At 42.8% G+C, this 26,465-nt stretch overlaps 1 protein-coding gene across 8 annotated transcripts in view; it reads left to right on the top strand.

Moving 5' to 3' along the window:
- Positions 1–26,465, top strand: part of EPB41L2 (erythrocyte membrane protein band 4.1 like 2) — a 202,136-nt gene that overhangs the window by 151,409 nt on the left and 24,262 nt on the right. For 4 of the 8 annotated variants that reach the window (XM_041739352.1, XM_041739363.1, XM_041739372.1 and 1 more), the window contains 7 exons: positions 941–1,093; positions 1,625–1,722; positions 7,848–8,020; positions 15,558–15,727; positions 20,417–20,479; positions 22,362–22,508; positions 23,836–23,937. In XM_041739352.1, the coding sequence (XP_041595286.1) occupies positions 941–1,093; positions 1,625–1,722; positions 7,848–8,020; positions 15,558–15,727; positions 20,417–20,479; positions 22,362–22,508; positions 23,836–23,937 (906 nt within the window). The remainder of the gene's footprint in view (positions 1–940; positions 1,094–1,624; positions 1,723–7,847; positions 8,021–15,557; positions 15,728–20,416; positions 20,480–22,361; positions 22,509–23,835; positions 23,938–26,465) is intronic. The other 4 variants (XM_041739386.1, XM_041739376.1, XM_041739404.1 and 1 more) reach the window with 2 other exon arrangements.

Raw genomic sequence — 26,465 nt, 5'->3', positions numbered from 1 at the left:
TGATCTATATACGCGTTACAGAAAATAGAAGCAAACAGAAGGGGTAAAAACACTGAAAAACACTGAAATCTCTTTATGCAAAGTAGGCACGATTGCTATTTCGAAACATTTTCTTATTTCCTTTAAAAAAAACTCCACCTCCGAGCGCTTGAACTCTGACGCGTTTTTTTCAGTAGGGTTTGCGGGGCTTGGGGGTTGTTTTTTTGCTCACGATGAGGAAGGTATTCAGAGCTCCTCGAAAAGGAGGTCTGGGCCAATTCAGACGAGTTTTTGGTGGAGTTTGAAGTTTGTGACCTCATACATCTTCCATTGTCTCAATTATATTTAAATAAGATTTTTTTTTTTTTTATTGAAAGTTGTTTTTTTGAGAGAGGGAGGGAGAGCAGGAGCAGGCCGGGGTGGGCAGGTGGTGCTGATGCGTGCTGGGCAGGGAGCCCGACACCGCAGGACTGTGGTCCCTGATGAGCAGGGACCGTGGGGTGACCCCAGAGCCAACACAGAGGCTCAGCTGCGGGTGCTGCGCGCCGCCTCCTGGTAGGACAGGCCAGGGGACCCCCGCGGACCCCCGAGAGCTACGGGCATGCGGAGGAGCCCTTGTGGTCACGGGGACACGCCCAGCCCCGGCTCCTGAGTGGGGGCACCTTGTCGGTGGTCGTGGAGCCTGAGGCCCAGGCCGGCGGGCTCAGGAACATTCAGGTCCCGCCTTGTGGAGAATACTGTGCCCTGTGGCCAGGGCTGTACCTCTTTGGCCAAGCAGATTTGACCCCGGAAGGCATCGCGTGTCCTGCTGTTCCTACTGCCCTGGGCGCTGTCGTGGAAATTTAAATACCAACCTGCAGAATCGGGGGTCCCGGTCCTGGTTGGGGGGAAGGGGGGTAATGAGCGTCCTGGCCCGTGAGACTGCAGCTCTAATCCCCGTCAAACGGCCTCTGCTTGGCAGGACTCGGAAGGCGTGGACATCAAGCTGGGGGTGTGCGCCAACGGGCTCCTCATTTACAAAGACAGACTGAGAATCAATCGCTTTGCTTGGCCGAAAATCTTGAAAATCTCCTATAAGCGCAGTAACTTCTACATTAAAGTCAGGCCCGCAGAGGTAAGCACTGTCGGGCGGGCGTATCCAGACGGCGTGGGTCACTGTTCTCACGGCTGCGGGCTAGCTGCGTTTTTTTTTTCCTACTGAATTTTACAAATGAACTATTCCTTATTCTTTCAAAGCAAAAAAGGTCAGAGTTCTTAATGATAAAACTGCATGCATATCCATGTTGCTGGAGGTAAAGAAATAAGCAGGAGGGGCCCCTTCCCCACATTTTGGCCAAATGGAAACATGGTAAGCGCCCCCACAAGGTGGGCCCGTTATCTTGTCAAACAAGTGGTGGAGATCCACAGGAAGGTGGTAGGAGGAGTTGTGCGGACACAGGTCGGAGTCCGTGCTTGTACTTGCTCTTCACGGAAACTAGCATTGCGGCCTATGGGAAATTCATTTTGTATAATTACGCTGTGTCTGCTAATACCTCCTTTCACCAAGAAGGATTAAGTTCTTTCAGAATCCTCTGAGCCTGTTTTTCGGTAGCTTCCAATCAACTTCTAAGGAAATATGCTGATTTACTGTGTTGATTTATTCCAGCTCGAACAATTTGAGAGCACCATTGGATTCAAACTGCCAAACCATCGGGCGGCAAAAAGGCTATGGAAAGTGTGTGTGGAGCATCATACTTTCTACAGGTAATTTTATTTATTTTTTATTTTTTTAAAGATTTTATTTATTTATTCATGAGAGACACACAGAGAGAGAGAGAGAGGCAGAGACACAGGCAGAGGGAGAAGCAGGCTCCATGCAAGGAGCCCGACGTGGGACTTGATCCCGGGTCTCCAGGATCAGGGCCTGGGCTGAAGGCGGCGCTAAACCGCTGAGCCACCCGGGGATCCCCATAAAACATACTTGAATCCATCTGACCCGGTTACAGTGAGCACATTAGTTGTTAGTTGATCATTTCCCTTGGTAGCCATGACATTTCTCCTCAAGACAACGTGAGACTATCTCCCAGAAGCCTGGTGGATACCACTTATGAGTTAAATGACACAGGTCAAGGCAGGGTAGATAGCGGGCTTCCCTGTCAGGTACTGGTAACGGAAACAATAATTATCTTAGAAATGACGAGCGCTACATTCGTTGAGCATGTACCGTTGTCAGGCACGTAAGCACTTGCTTTGCATCGCGCCATCTCATTTCTTGTTCACCCCGTGGAGCAGGGGGCTGAGAGCTGGGCGCCCATAAGGGTCACGGGCCAGGTGCCTGGGCAGAGCTGAGGGCCCAGCTCTGCGACTACAAAGCCCACACCGGTCACCTCCCTGCTGTCCTTCCTCTGGTATTCCTCTAGCAAGCGTTTCTGAAGTGTCTATTAGCCCTGCAAAGCCTCAGGCTTCTCCATTTTCGCTGACCTACCGTGACTCCAGTGCAAAGTAGACCACTTTGCTCCTGCACACTTTTGAGGTAATGGTTAACAAGAGGACTTTTAGATCTGTAAACCTGGGGTAACTTTGCTTACACGTGACAGGAAGCAATGTAGCTAAAGCAAGGCATCATAATTCGTCCACACAATGCTTGGAATCAAATCTGGATTTTGTTCTGCTTTATTTTATCACAAAAGATGCAAATGATATCTTCAGAAAATTAAAAGTTGTGTTCAGATTGAAGCCATTAAAGAAGCAGAACTTTGTATTGATTGATAGCCGCTCAGCCAGACTAGTATTAGTGGAGTAAGAACATAATAATAGAGCTGTTACTCTACTGTGAGTGTTTGATGGAGCCTGTCAGCCTGCTGAGAGTTCTTTTAATCTTTACAGCATTGTTGTAATCTTTATGTTTCTCAGTCTTTCCAAATGTAGAAGTTAAGAAGCCTGCCCCTGGTCCTGTGGACAGTCATGGGTGGGGATGGAATTTAGAGCCGGGCCCTGTGGCTTAGGGTGCCCATGAGCATACCCACTGAGCCATGCTTCCTGACCGTGTTTATGGTGGATGGGCTTCCTTCTCCCTCCCCCCACTGCTTTTTTCTGGTGCTGGAGGTGGTGGTGCTGCTGGCGGCGGTGGTGGTGGTGGCGGTGGTGGTGCTGGAGGTGGTGGTGCTAGAGGTGGCGGTGCTGGTGGTGGTAGTGGCATTGCTGGTGGTGGTGGCAGTGGCAGCAATGGTGGCAGCGGCTCTGGTGGCGGCGCAGCATGTAACCAGCTTTAACACATTCCCCTAGCTTGGCATGAAACTGCCATTTAGACTTGACCTTGTAGATCCAGAGTAATTCCAAGTGAATTAGCGTCATCAGCCGCTTCAGGGAGAGCTCTATTGTTAATTGTGTAATGATTGACTTTAGTAACTGATTTTTGGGGTTTTTTAGAAGGTTCCTTTACTTACCACAGTGTAAAAACTTTAATGATATTTTATTTATAATAGAATTTTTGTAAAATTAAAATGTCACTGTGCTTCTTAAGCAGTAAAATGTGTAAAAGTTGATTTCTTTTGTGACGTCTCATTACATCATCTTGCTCAGCACCTTTAAAACTCTAGGATGATTAGTTCCTTATTTACAGCTTTTAAATTCGCAAGAGTGAGATGATAGAGGTCTTGTAGTGATTTTGATGTTGTTTTTATGAAGGTAGAGCCTCGGTTGGTAAATAAAAGTAATATCAAAAGGAAATAATTGTTCAGTGACCTTGAAACATTTTGTTGCCTGGCCTACATTTTTGTAGAAGACTTACTTGCATTACCATTGACTCAAGTCACCAAAAATATTATTTTAGAAAATGCTAATGTCTGTGATCGGTCCATTTTTGTTTTGATATTTGTGTTCTCTAATTGCAACTTAATTACTTAAGAAATTTTTTGTTGTCAGAAAACCAATCAGCAAGCTACCACTTCGTGTGTGTGGTCACCTGTGCCACTTGGGCAAGGAGTATTTTATCTCAAGTTAAATAAAATAAAAATCCCTTCCTAATTTCACATTGTGATGGATATATGCCTTTAAAATACTTGCCTTGTATTTCATGGCTTTATACTTTTGAAGTACCTTTTACAAAACGCATAAGTGGATAATCTGGTATGTATTTAAATGGCCACCAGTCGTCTGTTACCTTAAAAGCAAATTAGACGTAAAGAAATACGGCTGTACAGAATTCTCCTTACTTGGACTTAGGTGTTTAGCTGGTCACATATCCCAGTCTATATAAACGAGAGCCCACTTTCATAACCAGGAGAAAAAATAAAACCAACAACTTCATTTTGCAAAGGGCTTTTTGTAGCACTGGGATTGTTTTGTTTATTAAATTAAGACTGAAATATTGAGCACTCGTTCTCTCAGTGTGTTAGATGTTCTAGAACTTACAGCCCAACTTCCCTTCTCTAAAATCCCAGTGTAAGAGAATGAACTTCGATGCTGTGATTACATAATAGTAAGGAGGAGAATTCTGAGAAATGGATAGGTGGACATGTCTTTGGGTTTTCTGGCTACTTAAATTCAAGTGCCCTCAAGGAAACTTTGACAATGGGATTCTTTCTGATAATCTGGCCTGTATTGAGCACCTGCTGTATTTGGGACCTAGCACAGATCCATATGAGGTTATAGAAGATAAACTAATAACCAGAAAGTCAGCAATCACTAAGTTTTTCTTAAGTTTAAAATTATTTTCTGAAGACTGAAACTTCTCAATCTTCTTTCTTCGTGAGTTCAATTTTGTAAAAAAAAGAAAATTCTTCAAATATTTTTAATAATTCCCACAAGCAGGTATCATCCTGTTTCTAGTTTAATTTTTTTTTTTTTTAATTTGAGTAGGGTTTCATGGTTAGGATTTAAAAACATCCCTAGGCCCACGGTTAATGGGACTGGAAATGGGAGCTACCAGTAAATCCTCATGGGAAGCTGGTCGGTCTAGGAAGACCCGGCCTTCGAGAGATGAAGCCAACGAAGGTGAACCTACAGATGGATGCCAGATTCCCCAACCTCACTCTTCTCTTTACTTTTCCATCTTTTATTTTGTTTTTGAATAAGTATACTTCATTGGGTGAGATAATGTGTGGTTTGTCCTCTTAGACTTCACGTGTATGAGATGCTGTTGACCATAGGTGTGTGTTGTGCAGCCGAACGCCAGAGCTTCATCCTCACTGAGGCTTTATACCCAATGACTAATAGCTCCCCATTTCCCTCTCCTGCCGGCCTCGGGAGCCACCATTCCAGTCTCTGAATCCATGAATTTGACCGTTCTGCTTCCTTATATAAATGGAATCACCTGTCTTTGTCTGGCTCATTTCACTCCGCGTGATGTCCTCAAGGTCCATCCATGTTGTCATTATTACAGAATTCTTCTCCTCGTGAGTCTGCTTGGTGCATATACCGCATCTTCTCTATCCATCCTTCTCTCAGTGCATGTTTATATCTCCACGTCTCCACTATTGTGAGTAGTGCTGCCATGAACATGGGAGTGCTAATGATTTCTCTTCGAGATCCTGGTTTCAGGGTTTTTATTTATTTATTTACTTTTATTTTATTATTATTTTTTAATAAATATCCAGAAGTGGGACTGCTGGATTGTGTGGCCATTCTGTTTAATATTTTGAGGAACCTCTCTACTGTTTTTCATAACTTCTGCACCACGGTGCGTTCCCACCAGCAGTGTGCAAGAGTCCTAGTTTCTCCACTTCCTTGCCAACACTTGTTGTCTTTAGTTTAACAATTTTGGGGGGTGGGGTAGTTTCTTTGGGGTCCACAATGCTTCTTTCCCCTTTGAGGTATACTTTAGACATACTTTTTTCTGCTGGTTTATATCCCATTAAGTATAGAGTATACTGCATGAACACATGATAAAGATATATGTGATTTAGTTAACTTGTTTTCCAAGAATGATTTTTTTTTTTTGAGAGGAAGGGGAGAAAGAGAGAATAGGGGAGAGAGAATATTAAGCAGACTCCATGCTCAGTGCAGAGCCTGATGTGGGGCTCGATCTCACAACCCTGAGATCACAACATGAGCTGAAACGAAGAGTCGGACGTTAACTGACTGAGCCACCCAAGTGCCCCAAGGATGAACGTTTCTTTATTATTGAAGTGATGAGCCTGCCAGTGACCCTTTCTCTTCTATAGATCACTGCTTTCTTACAGAGCATTGTTAGATCCTCTCTACAATCCTAAAATCCTCTTTTCCCTAGGTAGGGAAAGCCTGTCATAGTCAATTCGAGAGGGAGTGCTTGCTAAATGACCACGTTTCTCACCCTGCCTCTCTTATTCATAATCTGGATGCTGAAATATTCAGTCTTTCTGGTGCCTTAGTTTCCCCAACTGTTTGAAAAAAAAAATCAGAGCACAAATAAGAATTCTGTTCTGGCCAAATTTCTAGTATTCCAGAATTCTAATTTAAGAATATACAGCTTTTCCCAAAGTGCAAATTGAGGCACTGGCCATGATCAGAGTAGATTTTTCTCAGCAGCAGCATCTGTGTCTCCTTTGAAAGTCTTTTGGCAGAAAATGGAAGTTTTCAAGAAACTTGCCTGCTACCTTACATGAATAGATCACCACCAAGAAGGCCAGAGAGTATTGGTTCTTCTTTCACTGGTTTAATCTCAATACATTGTTTTTCTGGGTTAATATCCTTGAGAATTCATGGAGGATTGCCTGTTGCAGTATCACAAGTAGCTTTAACTCGACTTGAATCTCTTTGTTGTCTTTTTTTTTTTTTAATTTTTATTTATTTATGATAGTCGCACACACACACACACAGAGAGAGAGAGAGAGAGAGAGAGAGAGAGAGAGGCAGAGACATAGGCAGAAGGAGAAGCAGGCTCCATGCACTGGGAGCCCGACATGGGATTCGATCCCGGGTCTCCAGGATCGCGCCCTGGGCCAAAGGCAGGCACTAAACTGCTGCGCCACCCGGGGGATCCCTCTTTGTTGTCTTTAAACAGAAGACAGTTTCTTAAAAAAAAAAAAAAAAAAAAAAAAACAACTGAGCAGAAGGTCTAAAAATACTTGAAATGGTAATGAACTCTAAGAAATCACTCCTTGGGAATGAAAGGAAAAATTTTGTTGGAGCTTATATTCTGGAATTGTCAACTACAGCTGTCTTATTTAATAAATGCTATAAGAGCTCCAAGTTTATCATTTTTTGTTAAGACATTTGGCCAACTTGTGATTAGACAATGGAAGTGAGACAATTCCGGTTGTATGCCAGATGAGATTGGCTTACTTACCAAAAACATACTTTTGCATAAGTCTGGAAGTATTTGACATCAAGAAAGTTTGCCTTCATTTATTACAAACCCCGGGCTTAAGCACTGGAACTGTGCTGGCAAGAAAGGCTGTTCGTCATCTCTGCAGATCTACTGTGTGCTGTGTTCTTCATGGGAAAGCATCCCTTGATGGAATGGGATTCCTGAGTTGGATGTCCTTTCCCAGGAGGAATAGACATAAGTATTGAGAATTACTAATGGTAATGGATTGCTACTTGGCACTCAGAGCTGGGAGCAAGAATTCAGACATATGTGTTTATAGAAAGGATTTAAGCTAATACAAATAAATAGCCTTTGATATACACTGAGAACAGCTGCTCTTTTGCTCAGGTTGAGGAGAACGTATTACTCGTGAATGCATGAATGTGGATTTAGTCATCTTATCACTATCCTAAAGCTCTGTATGTAGGAGGGTTTATAAATGTTCTTTTTCATTAGAAAGTTTAGGAAGCCCTTTGCTCTTTAAATTGAGTAATCTTACTTAGTAAAATGGGATATTAAAATATAAAGTTTCAACATTTTTTTTTAAAAAAAAAGAAAACTCATAAAGGCTCCTATTTCATTTCTTTGTTTCTCCCTACAGGCTTGTGTCTCCAGAGCAGCCACCAAAGGCCAAGTTCCTGACCTTGGGGTCCAAGTTCCGCTACAGCGGCCGCACCCAAGCCCAGACCCGCCAGGCAAGCACCCTCATTGACAGGCCAGCGCCACACTTTGAGCGTACCTCCAGCAAGCGGGTCTCCAGGAGTCTGGATGGAGGTAAACACATTTATGATAGTTTGGATTCCTTTAATCTTTCTCTAATCCAGTGGGATCAGAAAGTGTTGATCTACCTAATGAGGTTCTCAGAAATATCCTAGAGGGATAGCTATTTTTCCTGAGTAAATAAAGTGGTATTTCTTCTACTCACAAGAAAAGTTTTATGGTGTTTTGAAGCTGTCATTCTGAATCTAAATTTTCTTTGTACTGTCAGTGCACACAAATATTAGGAATTCTCGTGGATAAAATGTTGGACAAACATATCGTTACTGATCTGACTTGTGACGTATTTTATGCGTCTTAATTTCTTGAACTTGTTAATTACTGGCAAAAGTGGAATTCTAAGAGTTTTGGCACGATAATACAAGAACCCTTATTGAACGGAACTTAAAACGTTTTAATTTTATGAGTTTAAAAACTCTCTCTGAAGCTTACCAAACTTCGTAGCATATGAGAGAACCCATCCACAACTTCCAAGGATTAGTTTCAATGTAGTGCTTTAACAAAAAAGGAAATACAGTGTAATCATTAGTTCGGTCAGCCAAGGTGGTGGGAGGAAGAGGAGGAAGATAAATGTATATATTTGTGTATTATTTTATTAGAATTCTAATTAGCTACCTATTTGTAGTTTTATATATTTTACATACGGAAATAAATTCGGGTTCCTTCCCCTCTATGTGTATCTTATTACACTAATTTTGAGTTAATAGCAGGTTTTCTGTAAAGGAGCTAAAGTTAATTTTAGACTTCATTTTACTTTCTGCCTAGAAGAAGGTAATTGACGTGAATGACTTTCTCTCAGAAGTAATTTTCCAACATTTTTTGGTTGATTAATTTCAAAACATATACAGAATTAGCAATAACAGATCTAAAAATTTGTTTTACTACTATTGATCATCGAAAACTTTCTTTTCTGACATTTTTCTGGAATATGAACTAAAGCAACTTCTATTTTAAGTAGCCGAAACAGATATGCTAATAGATAAACATGCTCTTTCTCATATACTGAAAACTCTTTCTATATGTTTATACACACACACACACAAGTTTTTGAGTATAGTTGATCTAACAGTGTTACGTTAGCTCCAAGGGTACAGCATAGTGATTCGGCCTCTGTGTACATTTATGCTGTGCTCCCCACAAGTGAAGCTTCCATCCATCACCGTACAACACTATTACAATACAGTGTCGTGGCCTGTGTTTTCTATTCTGTACCTTTTATCACCATGACTTCTTGAAGCCTGTGTCTCCTATTGCCCTTTGCCCATCCACTGCCCCATTTCTCTCTGGCAGCCGTCAGGTCTCTGTGTTTACGGGTCTGATGCTAAAGATGCTCCCTCATTAATAAAGGCTTGACACTCTATTTTTCCCAGAATAAACTTGGAAAAGTCATCCAGGCAGACACACAGAGATAGTTGCAGGGATTCATTGGTGGGCATTTTGTATATATAGTGGTTAAATCTTGATTCTGGAGAATCTTCCGTATAGTTTTGAGGGGACATATGTACAAGGGGATCCTACAATGTGGTTCAAATAAATGTCCACATTTCCAAATGCGGTAACGTAAATGGTAACGTAGTGGATTTTTAATGCCTGATAACTGCCAGTGTATCTGGCTCATCAATAACTGAGCACTTTTTTCCAGTAAATGTGAGCCATGTGCCCTGCCCACTCATGGAAATATTTCACAAGCCTTGTCCCTTACCACGGGAGTTTATGTATGTGCTGAATAACTGTACTCACTGTTGGCTAACGCCCTGAGAGAAGTCATTCCTCTTAGTGGAAAACGGTCTGTTTCAGCCTGTTTTAAACTCTGAGGCTCTATAACTCCTACATGGCAAATTCTAGAGTTTAGAAAGAGCGGTAAAGTCCTGTCCTTTTGACATATATAAACACCACTCGAGGAAACCCACCATCTTGTGTGAGCAGTTAGTGCAGAGGGTTATAGTAGGTCTGTATCTGAAACAATGATTTTTACAAGCAAAAGCAACAAACATGGCACAGTGATCCATTATTTTTCCTTTTGTGTTTTGGACACTGTAATTCATCAGATGGGCAAGTCATCAAAAGGATTATTGTGTTATTGTGAAAAATAGAAGGCTTGTCATGCCAATACATGACCAGACAGCCAGTGAACTATTTGGTTAGGGCTCATAGTTTTTCCATCCCGGAGCAAAGCGAGGCTGTAACCTGGTACTGAACTTGACTTTCACCACCACTCCCCATCAGGATACCTTTTGGTTGTTGTTGACATGTGTTGCATTTTCTTGTCCTTATTTAGGTTAGGCTAATTTACATCCATAAATATTCCTTACTTTAAGGTTTGACAAATTGAAATCAATCTTCCAGTGCTTGCCTGCAACCTAAAAATCAATGTGATACCTAAAATAAAAATCAGTCTAGAAGTCTTTTTTAGAGCAGTGAGATTCTGAGATTGGAAAATCAAATCAAAAAGGAGGCAAGTCAGTCATTTAAGAGAACAGCTAAGATGCATTTGCCAGTAGGGGAGACCGTGATGATTTCCTGAAAATGGAGTATGTAATATGCAGGGACCTTCGATCGGGCTGTGGGAGAAGGAAAGCCCATCTGGGGAAGAGGCATTTTGGTTGGGACTTGAAGGATGAGGAGGAGCTAGCCGTGAGTAGAGCATTTCAGGTAGCAGGAGCAGCAGGTCTGCAGGTTATAGGATTAGCGAGAGCTTGATACAGTCCAGGAACAGAAAGAAGGCTTTGCACATATGGGGAGAGAGGGGCTGCAGCCCAGGAGAAAGAAATACGATGATTATTCTAGTGCTGTGGAATGTGTTACACACACGTGCACACTTATTCAAGTATGTAAATGCACGATATTGCTGTTTTAAAAAAATCATTTGATGCATTGTTGAGAATGATCGATAGGACTAGACAGGAAGCAGGCGGACTGGGTAGGAAGACTGCAGGTGACAGTAATGGTGACCTTGCCTTGGATGATACTAGGCCACTTAGCCGTTTGCACCATAAGCTCAGTGCCTGGGGCCTCTGGGCTTCTCAGGGCTCTGCAATTGTCAAGACCTAAAAAAAGGTTATTTGTTTCAAAATGCAAAAACCAAAAACCAAACAACTTTGCCCCCCCCCCACACACACACACAGAGGGAAATTAAAGTATTTAAAGCATGCAAAACAAAGGATTATTTTGTCAACTTTATTATAGAACTTTAAATTTGATCTTTGTTAACATTTTGATACCCTTACATCTAAAGCCATTTCTAGGTCAGATTTCCCATGTTGCTCTAATTTGAGCATGTGTAATGGGTGCTTTGAAATCATAATTGTAGGAGTTACTCATAGTCCTAGATTTTCCAGGGAAAATCATTAAAATCTCAAAAGTTAAAAAAAAAAAGAAAAAAAGAAAAAACACTCTGGAAAATAATTATACTTCATGTAAGATGGGAGTTCATTTTGTGACTTTTGGTGTGGGTTTTCAAAAGTGTGAGTACTTATGGACTGTGGAGGCCTTAAAATGGACCTGGGTGGGGAAAATAGAGGAGAAAGCACTGGCTACATTCAGATCCAGTGGGACTGGATGGCATCGAGGGATGAAGGCCAGAGACCTCCGTGTGGTATCTGGTGAAAAAGGCAAGGTTGGTGGTAAAGGAAGGTTTGGACAGGGTATGTGGAGGGGACTGGGACATGGAGGGGACAGGGGACAAGAGGTTTTCTGTGTAATAGATGAGGTTGGAGCCTCTGCAGTTCAATCTGGGGGATCCTGACCCCTCCCCATCCCCCTCCCTACACCCCGCCCGCCAGCGCTGGCTGCCCAAAGGCCTGTATGTCCCCGCCCCAGGTGGCCTGGAGGCCTGCGGACCTTACCTGCCGGGCAGGCACTTTGCACGCAGGTGCAGTCGCCTCAGTGGGTGCGGTTTGGGGGGAAGCCCCGGGTGGACAGCGACCTCATCGCCACTCCTCCCCACCTGCATTTGTTGAGAGGTGATGCGGCCTCAGGTGGACCCGGCACCTGGCAGGCCAGTCCCTGCACGTGTGCCCTGTGCCTGTGCCCCTGCGTGTGCCCTGTGCGTGTGGCCTGGCATGTGTGTGGCCGGTGCCTGTGGCCCGTGCGCGTGTGCCCTGCACGTGTGCCCTGCGTGTGTGGCCCTGTGTGTGTGCCCCTGAGTGTGTGGCCAGTGCGTGTGGTCCTGTGCTTCTGCCCTTGTGTGTGTGGTGTGTGCATGTGCCCCCTGTGTATGTGCCCTTGCATGTATGCTCCTGCATGTGGCTGGTGCATGTGCCCTGCGCGTGTGTGGCTGGTGCCTATGGCCTGTGTGCATGTGCCCTGCATGTGTGCCCTGCGTGTGGCCCCTGCATGTGTGCCTCTTAACGTGTGGCAGGTGCGTGTGTCCCTGCGTGTGTGCCCTGCGTGTATGCCCCTGAGCGTATGGCTGGTGCATGTGCCCTGTGCGTGTGCCCTTGCATGTGTGGCTCTGCACGTGTGGCGTGTGCGTGTGCCCCCTCCACATGTGCCCTTACATGTGTGCCTGCGGGTGTGGCCGGTGCATGTGGCCCTGCATGTGTGCCCTTGCATGTGTGGCCCTGCGCACGTGCCTGCACATGCGGCCCTGCCTGTGGCCCTGCCTGTGCCCTGTGCGTGTGCCCTTCCGCGTGTGCTCCTGCGTGTGCCCTGCACATGTGGCCGTGTGTGTGGGCCCTGAGCGTGTGGCCCTGTGTGTGTTCCCTGCGCGTGGGCCCCGTGTGTGTGCCCTGCGCGTGGGCCCCGTGTGTGTGCCCTGCGCGTGTGGCCCGTGTGTGTGCTGCAGGGCAGGAGGCAGGATGGAGCGTGTGCTTGATGCACAGCAGGTGGCGCCGACGCACCGACCAGGTCCGAAAGCTGAGAACTAGGAAACATACAGTTTACTCCGTAAAATCAACTTTAGGGCCCCGGGGGCTCGGCGTGGAGCCCCTGCCTCTGGCCCAGGCCGTGACCCCGGGTCAAGTCCCGCCTTGGCCCCCTGCGGGGAGCCTGCCTCTCCCTGGCCTGGGTCTCTGCCTCCTTCTCTCTTGAGTAAATGAATAAATATTTTTAAAAAAATCTACTTTTATGGTCCTGTCAAAATTCTGAATGGTAATCAGCTGAGAGGCTCCTTTATGGAAAACTTGAGAGCTTAAGCCAATGGCTCAGTGTCCGGGAGAGCGGTAGGCTCCCATGGGGCAGGGGAGGGGGGCGGCGGGCAGGCTGCGGCTCCGGGCCGGTCTCGGGGCTCCTCCTGCTGGCCAGGCCCGAGCGCAGCCTCACCTTCTGAGGGCTATAGCCGACAGGTGAAAGCTCAGAATGTCTTCAGAACCCGGTGAAAGACTCTCACCACTACTGTTCAACATAGTTCTGGAAGTCCTCGCCTCAGCAATCAGACAACAAAAAGACATTAAAGGCATTCAAATTGGCAAAGAAGAAGTCAAACTCTCCCTCTTCGCCGATGACATGATACTCTACATAGAAAACCCAAAAGCCTCCACCCCAAGATTGCTAGAACTCATACAGCAATTTGGTAGCGTGGCAGGATACAAAATCAATGCCCAGAAATCAATGGCATTTCTATACACTAACAATGAGACTGAAGAAAGAGAAATTAAGGAGTCAATCCCATTTACAATTGCACCCAAAAGCATAAGATACCTAGGAATAAACCTAACCAAAGAGGTAAAAGATCTATACCCTAAAAACTATAGAACACTTCTGAAAGAAATTGAGGAAGACACAAAGAGATGGAAAAATATTCCATGCTCATGGATTGGCAGAATTAATATTGTAAAAATGTCAATGTTACCCAGGGCAATTTACACGTTTAATGCAATCCCTATCAAAATACCATGGACTTTCTTCAGAGAGCTAGAACAAATTATTTTAAGATTTGTGTGGAATCAGAAAAGACCCTGAATAGCCAGGGGAATTTTAAAAAAGAAAACCATATCTGGGGGCATCACAATGCCAGATTTCAGGTTGTACTACAAAGCTGTGGTCATCAAGACAGTGTGGTACTGGCACAAAAACAGACACATAGATCAATGGAACAGAATAGAGAACCCAGAAGTGGACCCTGAAATGTATGGTCATCTAATATTCGATAAAGGAGGAAAGACTATCCATTGGAAGAAAGACAGCCTCTTCAATAAATGGTGCTGGGAAAATTGGACATCCACATGCAGAAGAATGAAACTGGGCCACTCTCTTTCACCATACACAAAGATAAACTCAAAATGGATGAGAGATCTAAATGTGAGACAAGAGTCCATCAAAATCATAGAACACAGGCAACACCCTTTTTGAGCTCAGCCACAGTAACTTCTTGCAAGATACATCCACAAAGGCAAAAGAAACAAAAGCAAAAATGAACTATTGGGACTTCATCAAGATAAGAAGCTTTTGCACAGCAAAGGATACAGTCAACAAAACTAAAAGACAACCTACAGAATGGGAGAAGATATTTGCAAATGACGTATCAGATAAAGGGCTAGTTTCCAAAATCTATAAAGAACTTCTTAAACAACACCAAAGAAACAAACAATCCAATCATGAAATGGGCAAAAGACATGAAGAGAAATCTCACAGAGGAAGACATGGACATGGCCAACATGCACATGAGAAAATGCTCTGCATCACTTGCCATCAGGGAAATACAAATCAAAACCACAATGAGATACCACCTCACACCAGTGAGAATGGGGAAAATTAACAAGGCAGGAAACAACAAATGTTGGAGAGGATGCGGAGAAAAGGGAACCCTCTTACACTGTTGGTGGGAATGTGAACTGGTGCAGCCACTCTGGAAAATTGTGTGGAGGTTCCTCAAAGAGTTAAAAATAGACCTGCCCTACGACCCAGCAATTGCACTGTTGGGGATTTACCCCAAAGATTCAGATGCAATGAAACGTCGGGACACCTGCACCCCGATGTTTCTATCAGCAATGGCCACAATAGCCAAACTGTGGAGGGAGCCTCGGTGTCCATGGAAAGATGAATGGATAAAGAAGATGTGGTTTATGTATACAATGGAATATTACTCAGCAATTAGAAACGACAAATACCCACCATTTGCTTCAACGTGGATGGAACTGGAGGGTATTATGCTGAGTGAAATAAGTCAATCGGAGAAGGACAAACAGTGTATGTTCTCATTCATTTGGGGAATATAAATAATAGTGAAAGGGAATATAAAGGAAGGGAAAAGAAATGTTGGGAAATATCAGGAAGGGAGACAGAACATAAAGACTCCTACCTCTGGGAAACGAACTAGGGGTGGTGGAAGGGGAGGAGGGCGGGTGTTGGAGGGGAATGGGTGACGGGCACTGAGGTGGACACTTGACGGGATGAGCACTGGGTGTTTTTCTGTATGTTGGTAAATTGAACACCCATAAAAATTAATTAAAAAAAAAAAAAAAGAACCTGGTGAAAGTGCGAGAAGGAGCTGGGGTGGTGCCGTCTTCTGAGCTCTAGGACGCTCCGTCGGGCCGCCTGCAGCCCTGGTGGGCAGGACACGAGCCCCCGTCACCCGAGTGCCCTTCTCTCCTAGCTCCGCTGGGCGTCGTGGAACCAGGCCTTGTGAAGGACCTTCCCAGTGCTGCTGGGGAGCTGCCCGCCGGCCCCGGGGTGGACAGCACTGCCACCGTGCAGGATGGGGACGGCACCAGGGACCTCCGAAGCCCGGCCAAAGCCCCTCACGTGCAATTCGTTGAAGGAAAGGTATGGTAAACTAGCAGAAAACCTGATTTTCAATGTGTCCTTAGATGAGAGGCTGTTGCGTGTGTTGTTAAGCAGGCATCAGCGTCTGTTGTCTGTGATACGGGTTCCCAGGCTGTAGGCTCCCACTGGCTTGGACAGGGTCTCTAACTGTTCTCTGATTCTTGTTCAAAGCACAATACTTCAACGTAGATTATATTAACGCAGACAAGTAATTTAGTGGCCGGACATTTTTGACTGTCTTCAAAATCATTCTTTTTTTTAGTTAAATCTCTACATTATAAGAGCTGTGGTGTTTCGAAATTTATATTGGTTACAAGTAAATTTTAAACTGTAGCTTGCCTTGAGTATTTTAATAACGTTGTCTTGAATTCTTTTTGACATGAACAAATATGGTCTTTATGAAAAATGTTATTTTTCATTAATTTCTAACTGATGAGGAAATTCTTAAGCAAAGCCTGATTGTTTTGTGAATAGTGAATGAGAAGATGGTGTGTTGCTTATTAGCTCATTATTTGGGGCATAAAGCGTGGTGAATGGAGAAGTAACTTACACTGTTTTCAAATTTGTCACTATTTTACGATGCCTTTTTACCTTAGGAAAGTAAAGTCACTCACAGGTTGATATGAAGGCTTTGAGTTCCTCACATCTCTTCTGTATACGCACAAAGCACTTTTTTTTATAGATCACACTGAAAGTGAATACGAGGAGGAAGTGACATTTTGCAATAGATTTATAGTGTTTTCTAAATTTTAACTTTTGAAAACTGTAAAGACCTGCGACATGAGTCTGTAGAGGACCTAGTAGATGAAGGACCTGCCCGTGGCTCAGGGAGCCCTGTCTGACCACTTGTCAGCGTAGACGAGGGCTTGGGGACCATGCGGGCCTGACGCCCCAGACTCCTGCCATCAAGTCCTCTCAATACGTTTGCTGAAGAGTTTGGGACCGTCATACCAGCAAGAATTATTTGGTTGAAAAAATCATGCAGTTAAAAATAACAAATCATGACCAGGATACCCTTCACCTACTGAAGAATTGTCAGAATCTTTTGTAATTGGGCTAATGAGGTGCCCAGGAGACCGCTTACATCTAAAACACGGAGAGAGCTCAGCCTTTCTGAGTCTCCGTACCATTCTGCCTCATTTATTCGATACAGGTAGTTATTTTTAAAAAGTTACTTGACATTCCACAGGAATTCTGCTTATCTTCGGCTAATGACTGGGTAAGCTGATCTTTCCGCTAATGCTTTTGATGCTTGTCAGCAGCCAGATTTAAAAGTAGGAATGTTCTTTGAGTTTCGTTGGATCTATTCGCAACCAGTCAGGAAATAATAATTAAATCAATCTATGCTATAAATTTCATGCGAAGAGTAGTCCAGTCTTTCTCTTTAGAAGTGGGTCATTCACATTCTAACTGTGCTGTGTTAACAGCAGGAGTACAAGCTTTCACTAACTGCCCATTTCTTTTCTTTCTCTCTTGCCTGTGTTTCTCCTTTGAACGTGTGTGTTGTGTGACTTCACACTCAATCATGGGTTTGCTGCCGACAATAGCCTGTGTCCATGTGCCCGCCTTCCCCACTCATTCGCTGTGTCTCATCTCTTTCCCCAAACCTGTCGCCAGTCCCGGAGAGGGACTTGCTCTCAGACATTTCTGAGGAAGACCCCTTTGGGGAGGCCGACCGGATCACGCTAGACAGCTTAGAGCTGCCCTCCACAGGTGACCCGTCAGAGCAGGGAGACGGTGACGTCACCCCCCTTGACTCTGTCTTGGGTCTTGGTGCAGCCCCTCCTCGGCCCGACTGTCCTCCCACCCGTGAGCAGCCTCTCAAAGAGGCTGGCCCTGAAGATTCCGAATTTGGGTATTTTTCCTTCCATTTCTGCAAATGCTTCCCACCTAGCTTCCCCTCGCTTCTCGATGAAGATGGGTATCTGGCCTTCCCCAGCCTCCCCAAAGTCTGGGTCTCCTTCCTGCCTGCCGACGTCCAGCACTACCTTCCTATTACCTCCCCTTCGTTCCTTCCTTCGCTCATCCTCATCTTCGGGCTGCTTCTCTCTGCTTCTCAGTCCGTGCCTTTTTCTCTCACCTTTGCCCTTCCTCTGGCTCTGTCCCTCTGCTACCTGGAGGCTAAGGCCACTTCCTTCAACGTTTCTTGTGACCGTGACTTGAACGACAAAACCGAGGAAGAGGAAGCAGTTGCTGGCACTCCTACATAAGCTTTAACCTGTGGGGCCAACAACATGACATCTTCTACCCTCCCTACTGTAGAGTGTAAACATGTGCATAAATTCACCACTGATTACCCTCAAAATAGTATGGTCCACACATTGCGGCATACAGTGTTTTAGTGCATGAGAAATACGTGTAAATAAGCCCTTCCTCTTCGTTGACTGCCGCTGACCAGGTCCACACCTTTGAAGTTGAGAGCAAAGTTACAGGATTATTTTGTAAATATCTCGATCATACTAGGTCTTCAAAACAAAACAGAAAACACAGGAAACCTGTGTTGCCCTTAACAGTCCATATTGGGTCTGTTTGTTTTGCAGACAAACATCAATCGTATCAATCAATGCTGCTCCTTTCAGATGGAAACTTGTCTCAATGTAGAATTTAAGATTCCGTGGACGTAACTGTGATTGATGTATATGAGTAGAACTCCTTAGTGTTATTTCTCATTAGAAAGCCAAGCTCGTTCTTGCATTTATGAGGATAAATCTGTAACCTTTACTCCTGACATTTATAGGTCTAATCTCAGAAATTCCTTGTCTCCCTGTTACTGTAGCATTTGGGAATCGGATGAGTTTCAGGTAGTTTTTTTTTTTTTTTTTTTTCAAATCTCTAAATCATGTAGTTTTATAAAAGAGTGTCAGGTATTTGTAAGGAAGATACCACTCTGTTAAGAGATACTTATGAAAAATGAAACGTGGCTTTTTGAAAATTTGGATGATTTGCCCTAAGGTTGGGCTACTTAGTGTCCTTTTATTCCAGATTAGGTGTCTGGTTTGAGCATTTTTACCCCTGTGTAGGGCTACCTCTGCACTGCTAGGTTGGTGCTAGCATGTGCAGTACGGTTTTGTTTTGCTAAATGTGGTCTGGTGACTTCAAGTCTTATCCTGTGGGTACTGTCCATACGTAGAGAAAGTCAGAATTTAGAGCAAACCTGAAGAAAAATGTGAAGATCATGCTATATGATTAGGCATAGTGGGAGAAACCACTATTCCTAAAGGTTACCTGAAGAATGCCAAAGATTGGCATGTTGCAGAATTAAGTATTGACCAAGGAATTGGACCACAATCCTTAATAGATTGTTGGGTAGCTCTTATTTTTCCCTTCTGATAAAAAGATACTCTGAGCTCCCTGCTTACCTCAAAAATACTTGGTTTCAGGAAAAAAAAAAAAGCACTTTTGAACTCTCAGATTTGACACCGTCATTCCAGTAAGGAGAAAAGGAACATGTATGATTCTGCTATAAATTAACATGTGAAAGTTTAACTATGGTCTTTTGGTCTCAGAATCATTGTTTTTCTTTCTTGCTCTTCCTTTTCTTTGAGTAGTTACCAGGATTTATGCTTTTTTTTAATTTGCTGAAGTATTGACATACAGTGTTAACATTAGTTTCAGGTTTATAACCTAATGATTTGACAATTCTATAATCTGTTACCATACGATGTTATTAGAATTTTGTTGACTCTATTCCTTATGTGTGCTTTTCCTCTCCATGAGTTAGTTTTAAATTTACAGGGTTGTGGGTTTTTGTTTTTGTTTTTTTCCTTTTGGGTTGGGTCATTAGATACTGAGAATTACCCAACCATGAAAAACTATTTTTATTTAAAGAATTTTACGAAAGAAAAGTGGCCATCAAATAGGAGTAGTTTTAAATACAATTTTAATGTGCAAGCAGCAAAATAAATCAGTTTTCCTCTCAAGGAAATAAATCTATGTTAAAAAACTGAACTATAGGTGAATATTTGTCCCTGATGTAAAATTTGGTTTTCATTTTTTCATCATTCTACTTTGTCCTTTTACCCAGTTGATTTAGACCTTTCACGTTAGGACAGATGGAATTATGCCATTTTTACACTCTTATATTTTCACTTTTGAGTGAAAACATACAAAAGCAGCACATGATCTAGGGACTGAGAAAGAGTGAAGCTTCCATTCTCCATTCCACCTTTGCAAAGGATCCCTTCCACCGTTTGTGTGACACTATAGGTGAAGAAAGACCCAAGTGGCTTTATGTTCTGCATCTTCTGAGGGCCAAAGAGTAAAGGTTGGTAATGCTGGTTCACCATTTTGGTTCAAATATAACATCTTTGCATCAGTGGGTAGGGTTCCCACTGCTACGCCCCTTCTTTCTGGCCGTTTGCTGTATGACTTTCAGGTGAAGATGGAAGAAGAGGAGACCTAGCTGAAGGAGGTGGATATCCCCCCCCCCCCCCCGCCCCGGGTTAAATACCTGATGGCTGCTGCTTGCCATTGTGTATCTGTGCGCGTGTAATGTGCATGGGGTAATGCACTTTCAGGACTGATATGTATGTGAGTTTTGCTTGTTGTGGCTTTAGGTTTTTAAGATTTTTATTCCTCTTGTATTTTAATGTCTTGGGCTGTCCAACTCTGGGTCATTTCTGGTGCCTGCTGATTGATACAATTATGTTTATTTGCCTTTTCCCCCCTGTGTGTGATTTAATTTCACAGAAAAATTCCTTGAGAGTAGAAGGGGATAATATTTATGTCAGACATAGCAATTTAATGTTGGAGGTTTGTATAATTCAAGAAAACAACTCTGTCCTAATGGCTGCCAGGCTGCTGTGGACGGGAGGTCACGCACAGGCTGGCTGGCAACTTACTTCGAGCACATCTGCATGAGATGCATGGGGGACAGTTCAGCTTGGGAGTGCATGGGAGCAGTCCGACTCCATTCCTTTAAAGTGGCTTAGGTAGGAATAAATCCGCTAGAAGTTCTCAAAGTGACAGCTGGGAAAAAAGACGCTCTGTTTAATCAAACTAGTGAAATTTTTATCTGTTACTCTTGAAGTTCTACAGATAAATCTTTTCGCTCCTAATGGGTTATCTCCGTGGGGTAGAATCTGAAGTAACATCCCATCCTTCACATACACTCACTGGAACAGAGCTTTGCTGGTCTGGCATGAAATGACGGTAGTCTCTGCTCACAATTTCGGGGGCAGCGTTGCTTAAATCCATGCAATTAAGAATGTGGTCCACTTAAAGTATCACCTTTGAGAAAATGTTGATGAATGGGATTGTTTGGATTAAAAAGAAAGTGAGAAAAAAGGAGGAGGAAAAAACCCCAACCGATTAGATGTGTAAAATATGTTCCCCGTGTCACGCGAGAACTTTTTGTTGTTATTTTTCCTCCTTTAGTAAAACGGTGATGTATTGAGTAGAGAGCTGCAATTCTCAGTAATCTGACTAATCTGGTTGCTTTTGGCAGCTTTGATAACTATTGGAAATGTATTTTGCGTAACTTACTAAAATGCTCTAAAGTGTAATATGTGTAACATTGCTTTGAACAAATGCAAGAAATGTGCCTGATCTCAAGCCACAGTCATTTTTCCATGCCATGCAAAGAGATTTAGATTATTATGAGTTTTTGCAAATGGCTATAGAAGCTCCAAGAGGAGCTACTATGCTTGTGCATGAATGTGGAAGATCTAATTTTATCAGATGCATGACCTGTTCCTCTGGGAGTGGAATGAAAGCTATAATCCACAGGTGGCCCCATGATTTTGAAATGTAAGAAAGCATTGAAAACTCACTTAAAACTGTCTCCTGAACACTAATTACTTTTTATTCCCACAAATACTATTTATCAGGGCCAATCTAAAAATTCCCACAAATACCATTTGTCGGGGCTCATTCCAAGGAAAATTGACCTGGTCGTTTTCTTGCATCCTTGTCTATATGAGGACCATTTGGTATGTGGGGTGGCTGGGCCCCACAATCGTGCTCAGCAAGTACAGGAACCCAGTATACGGGGTTCCCTCTTTTATAGAGAGGCCACACAGGACTAACCTCTGGAAGCCATTATTCTTATTCCTTAAGGATTAAAGCCATTGCTGGAATTTCCTGGAAAAAGTCAACCCTTGGTGTTCTCTCTCTCTTTCTCTCTCTCTCTCTCTCTGATCTTGATCTGGCTTTCCCATCAGGCTGAATGTACTTCTGAGTACCTTTCTCTATTTTTACTTGATTTACTATAGTCATAGAATGCAGCTGTAGTAAGAGCTTCAATGAGAAAGGTAAATTTGCAAGAATAAAGTCATAGGCTGCATTTTAAGTCCAGTTACTAGAAAGGTTATTAGCCATTTTGAGTACTAGTAATTCCATGGCTTCCTTCTAATAATAGAAGTAATTATTTCTTAAAAAAATTCCAAACAGAATAAATTAGAACCTTTTAAAATGGGAATCATAAAAAAATATGAATTGGCTCTACTTTCAAATTTTGATGAACTATTCATAGGTGATAATATGGCTTTTGAGACTTGGCATTTTTCTTGCTTTAGTATGTTTTTTTAATCATAAGTTTGCTTTGTCTTATTTTTTGGTTTTTTTATTTTTGTCCTGCTGGGATTTTTTTTTTTCTTTTTGGATTTCTGCCTTTTATTACGTTACGTATTGCTAGGACCTCGATAAGGCCCAGGAGGACATACTGAGACATCAGGCTAGCATTAGTGAACTCAAGCGCAATTTTATGGAATCCACACCTGAGCCGCGCCCTAATGAATGGGAAAAACGACGTATCACACCTCTGTCCCTACAGACACAAGGGGTATGTCAATAGCTGTTTGTTGGCTCTATGTCTCACTCCAGCTCTTCAATAAAACTCGGGTTGCTAATTGTTGATTCTCAGGAAGTTAGAAATTGTTCCCTTCTTTTTTAAGGTAGTTGCTAACAATTTTTTAAATACTAAATATTAACAATGTAATACTTATTGACATAGTTTTTAGTAAATTGTGTGAGTTTCAAAATATTTTCAAATGTTGCAGAATAATTTCACTATCATACTCCAGTAAATTAACAGTAATGAAATGTTTAATGTAGGGTGACTTTTAGAGACTGATCGTGTGTTGTATATGTAATAAGGTTTTCAGTTATGGACTTCCGAAATAATAAAGTTTACTTGATAATTAAATAAAGGGATGTAGGAATACAGATGGTATTTAGAATGGTTTTAAGATAATTACTGTGAGGATGAAGAGTTAAACTTAGCTTTGAAAACTAATGAGCTCTTTTGAAGATTTGCAAAATGTGACACAATTTAATATTAATACTGAAAGTTTTTAGTAATGAAATGTAGACTACTGTTTTGAGAGGATTCTCAACCATAACATCTCTCTGAACTCTTTCTTTTCATGGTTTATTTCTTCCCCCACCCCCCACCAGTATAACTGTTGCCTTTACAGTATATTCTCAATCTGTATCTCCCTTCATTCTCATCTGCAGCTCTTTTCTGATGCTCCAAAATCTGTTTATCAACTAAGAACTTTCATGGGCTCATTTGTCATACATGAGAAGATAATGATCATACTGTATGAAAATACTGTTTTAAAAAGCACCTGAAGGTGTTACCTGACAATTTCACCTTTCCCCTCTTCTTTACAGGCCTCTCTTTCCCTGACACTCATCCGCCCCTCTCTCTCGTCTGGCTTGAATGTTATCAAACATGTATGCACTTGAGTTACTCCCATGCTATTTTTATTCACTTTTTCTTAAAAAGGGCAAAGCTGTTAGTTGCTTTGAATTTCTAAGTTTGTGACAGTGAAGGAAAAGTTGCTCTTCAAGAACAGAAGCAAAAAGTAATTGCTGAACCGAAAAGACAACTGATGACAACATTAAGATCGAAAACAGCAGGGTCTCATGAAGTTGTATACAGTTTACATCCTCATTTTCAGATTTTCTGAAAATATATGTCAGCATTCAGCTCTAGAGTGTTGTGTTTTCTGGAAAAACCGTTTCTGATGACGTGCTATTTTGTCCTCCCTTTATGTGCTGCTTTATCCAGTTTGTTCTGCTGACCCAGAGTTTAATGTTTGTGTTGCTATAGATGTAATGTACTTGTCTGACTTGTTGATTATGTCTATTGTTTAAAACAATAGAGCAGAGGAGACCATCTTTTCAAGGATATTTTATCCGTGAAGGAGAAGCATCCGATGGCAGCAGCATGGACAGTTGAAGAAAAAGTCCAGGAGGCAGACAAGGTGTTCACCTTGCATCCTTGGATCTTCTCTTGCTTTTCCCCTTTTCCTTTCATTTCTGTACACAGCCATAGGAGACTCCTTTTTTCCCATGTATTCACCTAAAATTTTGTTGAAATGATTTTTTGAGCAGTTAAGAAAATCAAATTCCCTTATGTGGAAACCTATGATCATTAGTGAGAAATGCCATATTGCAGGAGGACTGTACTTGAAAATCCACAATTTGAAATGCAGACCTACCAACCAATTTAGGTGATAAATGACCCCGAATTTTGATGAATGTGGATGACAGCTGGGAAACCATGACCTTGTGTGAAAATGCACCATTAGTACCACGCATGTGTGTGCACCGAGGCAGTGTTAAAATAACAAATTATGTCTGATGTAGGTAATTATTTTACTAAATACGTTTGGAAACCATACAAATTTTCATTTGAATTTCATTTAGCGGGAGAAATGGTGTGTCACAGCTGCCCCTCAGGTCTCTGTGCTCCCTGCATACTGGAAATATCTGGTATTCCCAAGGAAGTTAGCTTTCCATTGCCTTGACATACCTCTTCTGCTGTCTCTGCTAATTTTGCCTCGCCAGCCGACTGGCCTGTCTTCTGCTGGGACTAGAGTGCTTCGAGTCCAGTGAGGGAGATGATAGCGGACATGTTAATTAAAACTTTTAGAGTACTAAGGAGTAAGGGTTAAGAAGGTAAAACAGAGTCTTGCTAGAAAGTAGTTTGGGAGGGCTGCTTGCTCATTGTACTCAGGAAAGATGGGGCACGTGAGTTGAGACCATAATCTGAAGAGAAGGAGGCAGACACGCGAAGATGCTTCCGTGTGTAAAGAAGAGGAAATGCAACAGCCCCAGACAGGAACTAGTGCAAGGAACTGCAAGTTCACATGACAAGGGCTTAGGAAAAGTCAGAGAGGTCAGAAGGTCCACTCTGGATCTTAAAGACCACGCTAACAGTTTGGGATTCCATCGTAGGAATGACGGGAAGCCCATGGCAGAGCCTTAAGCGGGAAGATGACCTAGTCCCACATGTCGGACAGAGATCCCACTGGTGCTGGATGAGGATGGAGTCCCAGGGGGATGGGAATGAGAGCAGAAATCAGTGATAAGGAAAAACCCTATCCGTTCCAGAGTCTGGTCTTGTTCCTCAGTGGATGGTAGCCTTCGTCAGAGCATATAGTGGGGCAAGGGGAGGAGTCAGAATAAGGAGGAGGAGGCCTTGCCCTCAAGGAACTGGAGGTGGAGTGGAGAGGAAGCCTTTCCAGAGCACAGCAGATGAGAAAGATAATGTGTCATAAAGCTAAACCAAATGACATATTTATATACTTTCAAAGGTCAGTGTGAAATCCAGAGCCTGTCAGACTGTGTGTAAGATGGTTTTAATATCCTATGCTTTGAAATATTACATAGTTTTGAAAACTTATCTTCTAGAAGCAAGACAGATGGCACCATCTGATGATCCATTTAAAATGATGTACTTTTTGCAATTGGAGACTTTGGAATGTTGGTGAAGACGTTGAAAATTACCGTCTTCCTTGCCGTCCTGGCTTAGTACCATCCGTTAGAAACCATTTACGGTAGAAATCATTCACTCGTTGTAGAAGTTACATTAAAATGCTATTAGGTGAAATTTAAATCTGGAATTGACCCCCTGTTACACTTCTGAGTGGTTTTTCTGTAGTTGGAGTTGCTGCTGTTTTCTTGCTCTTGTCCTCCAGGATCTGCAGGAAAATAGTTTTACTTGGCACGTCCGTGGATTGTTGTAACTGCAGTCACACGCATCCGTTTACCCATTCACCCAACATTTATGGACCACTTACATCATGCGCCCCGCCCCTCTGCCAATAGCATTCCACTACTATTTGTTGAAAGTGTGTGAGCAGTTAAGTCTACTCTAGCATTTTGACTCTTAACGGAATATCTTTTTTTAAAGATTTTATTTATTTATTTATTAGAGAGAGAGAGAGAGAGGCAGAGACACAGGCAGAGGGAGAAGCAGGCTCCATGCAGGGAGCCCAACATGGGACTCGACCCCGGGTCTCTAGGATCAGGCCCTGGGCTGAAAGCGGCCCTAAACCGCTGAGCCACCCGGGGATCCCCCAACAGAATATCTTTTAAATTTCTTTGCCGCATCTTCATTTTGCTACTGATTTTGTAGGGTTTTTTTGATTACCTTTAAATTATAATCCTTAATGAACGTAAAATAAAAAGTTATGCATGGGAGTCTAATTTGACCAAAGTTTCTAAATCTCTATAATAGGAGTTTTACAGATTAAAGTGTTGTTTTGTATTGTTTTTAAGTAATCTCTGCACCCAGTGCAGGGTTCAGACTCGTGTGCCCAGGAGTCTCCTGCCTCTGCCACTGAGCCAGTCTGGCTCCCAGAACCGTAGTAGTTCGTGTTGGAATACGCTGGACTTTCAGGATGGCTTCAGTGTGAATATGGTTTTGAGAGAAAATTGGAGACCAAATCATTTAGTGTAATACATTTACATTGAGTAACTAGATTTACCTCTTTTGTAAGGATTG

Source organism: Vulpes lagopus, chromosome 2 (genome assembly GCF_018345385.1).
Source record: "Vulpes lagopus strain Blue_001 chromosome 2, ASM1834538v1, whole genome shotgun sequence".
NCBI lineage: Eukaryota > Metazoa > Chordata > Mammalia > Carnivora > Canidae > Vulpes > Vulpes lagopus.
This window is presented reverse-complemented; position numbering and strand designations above follow the sequence as displayed.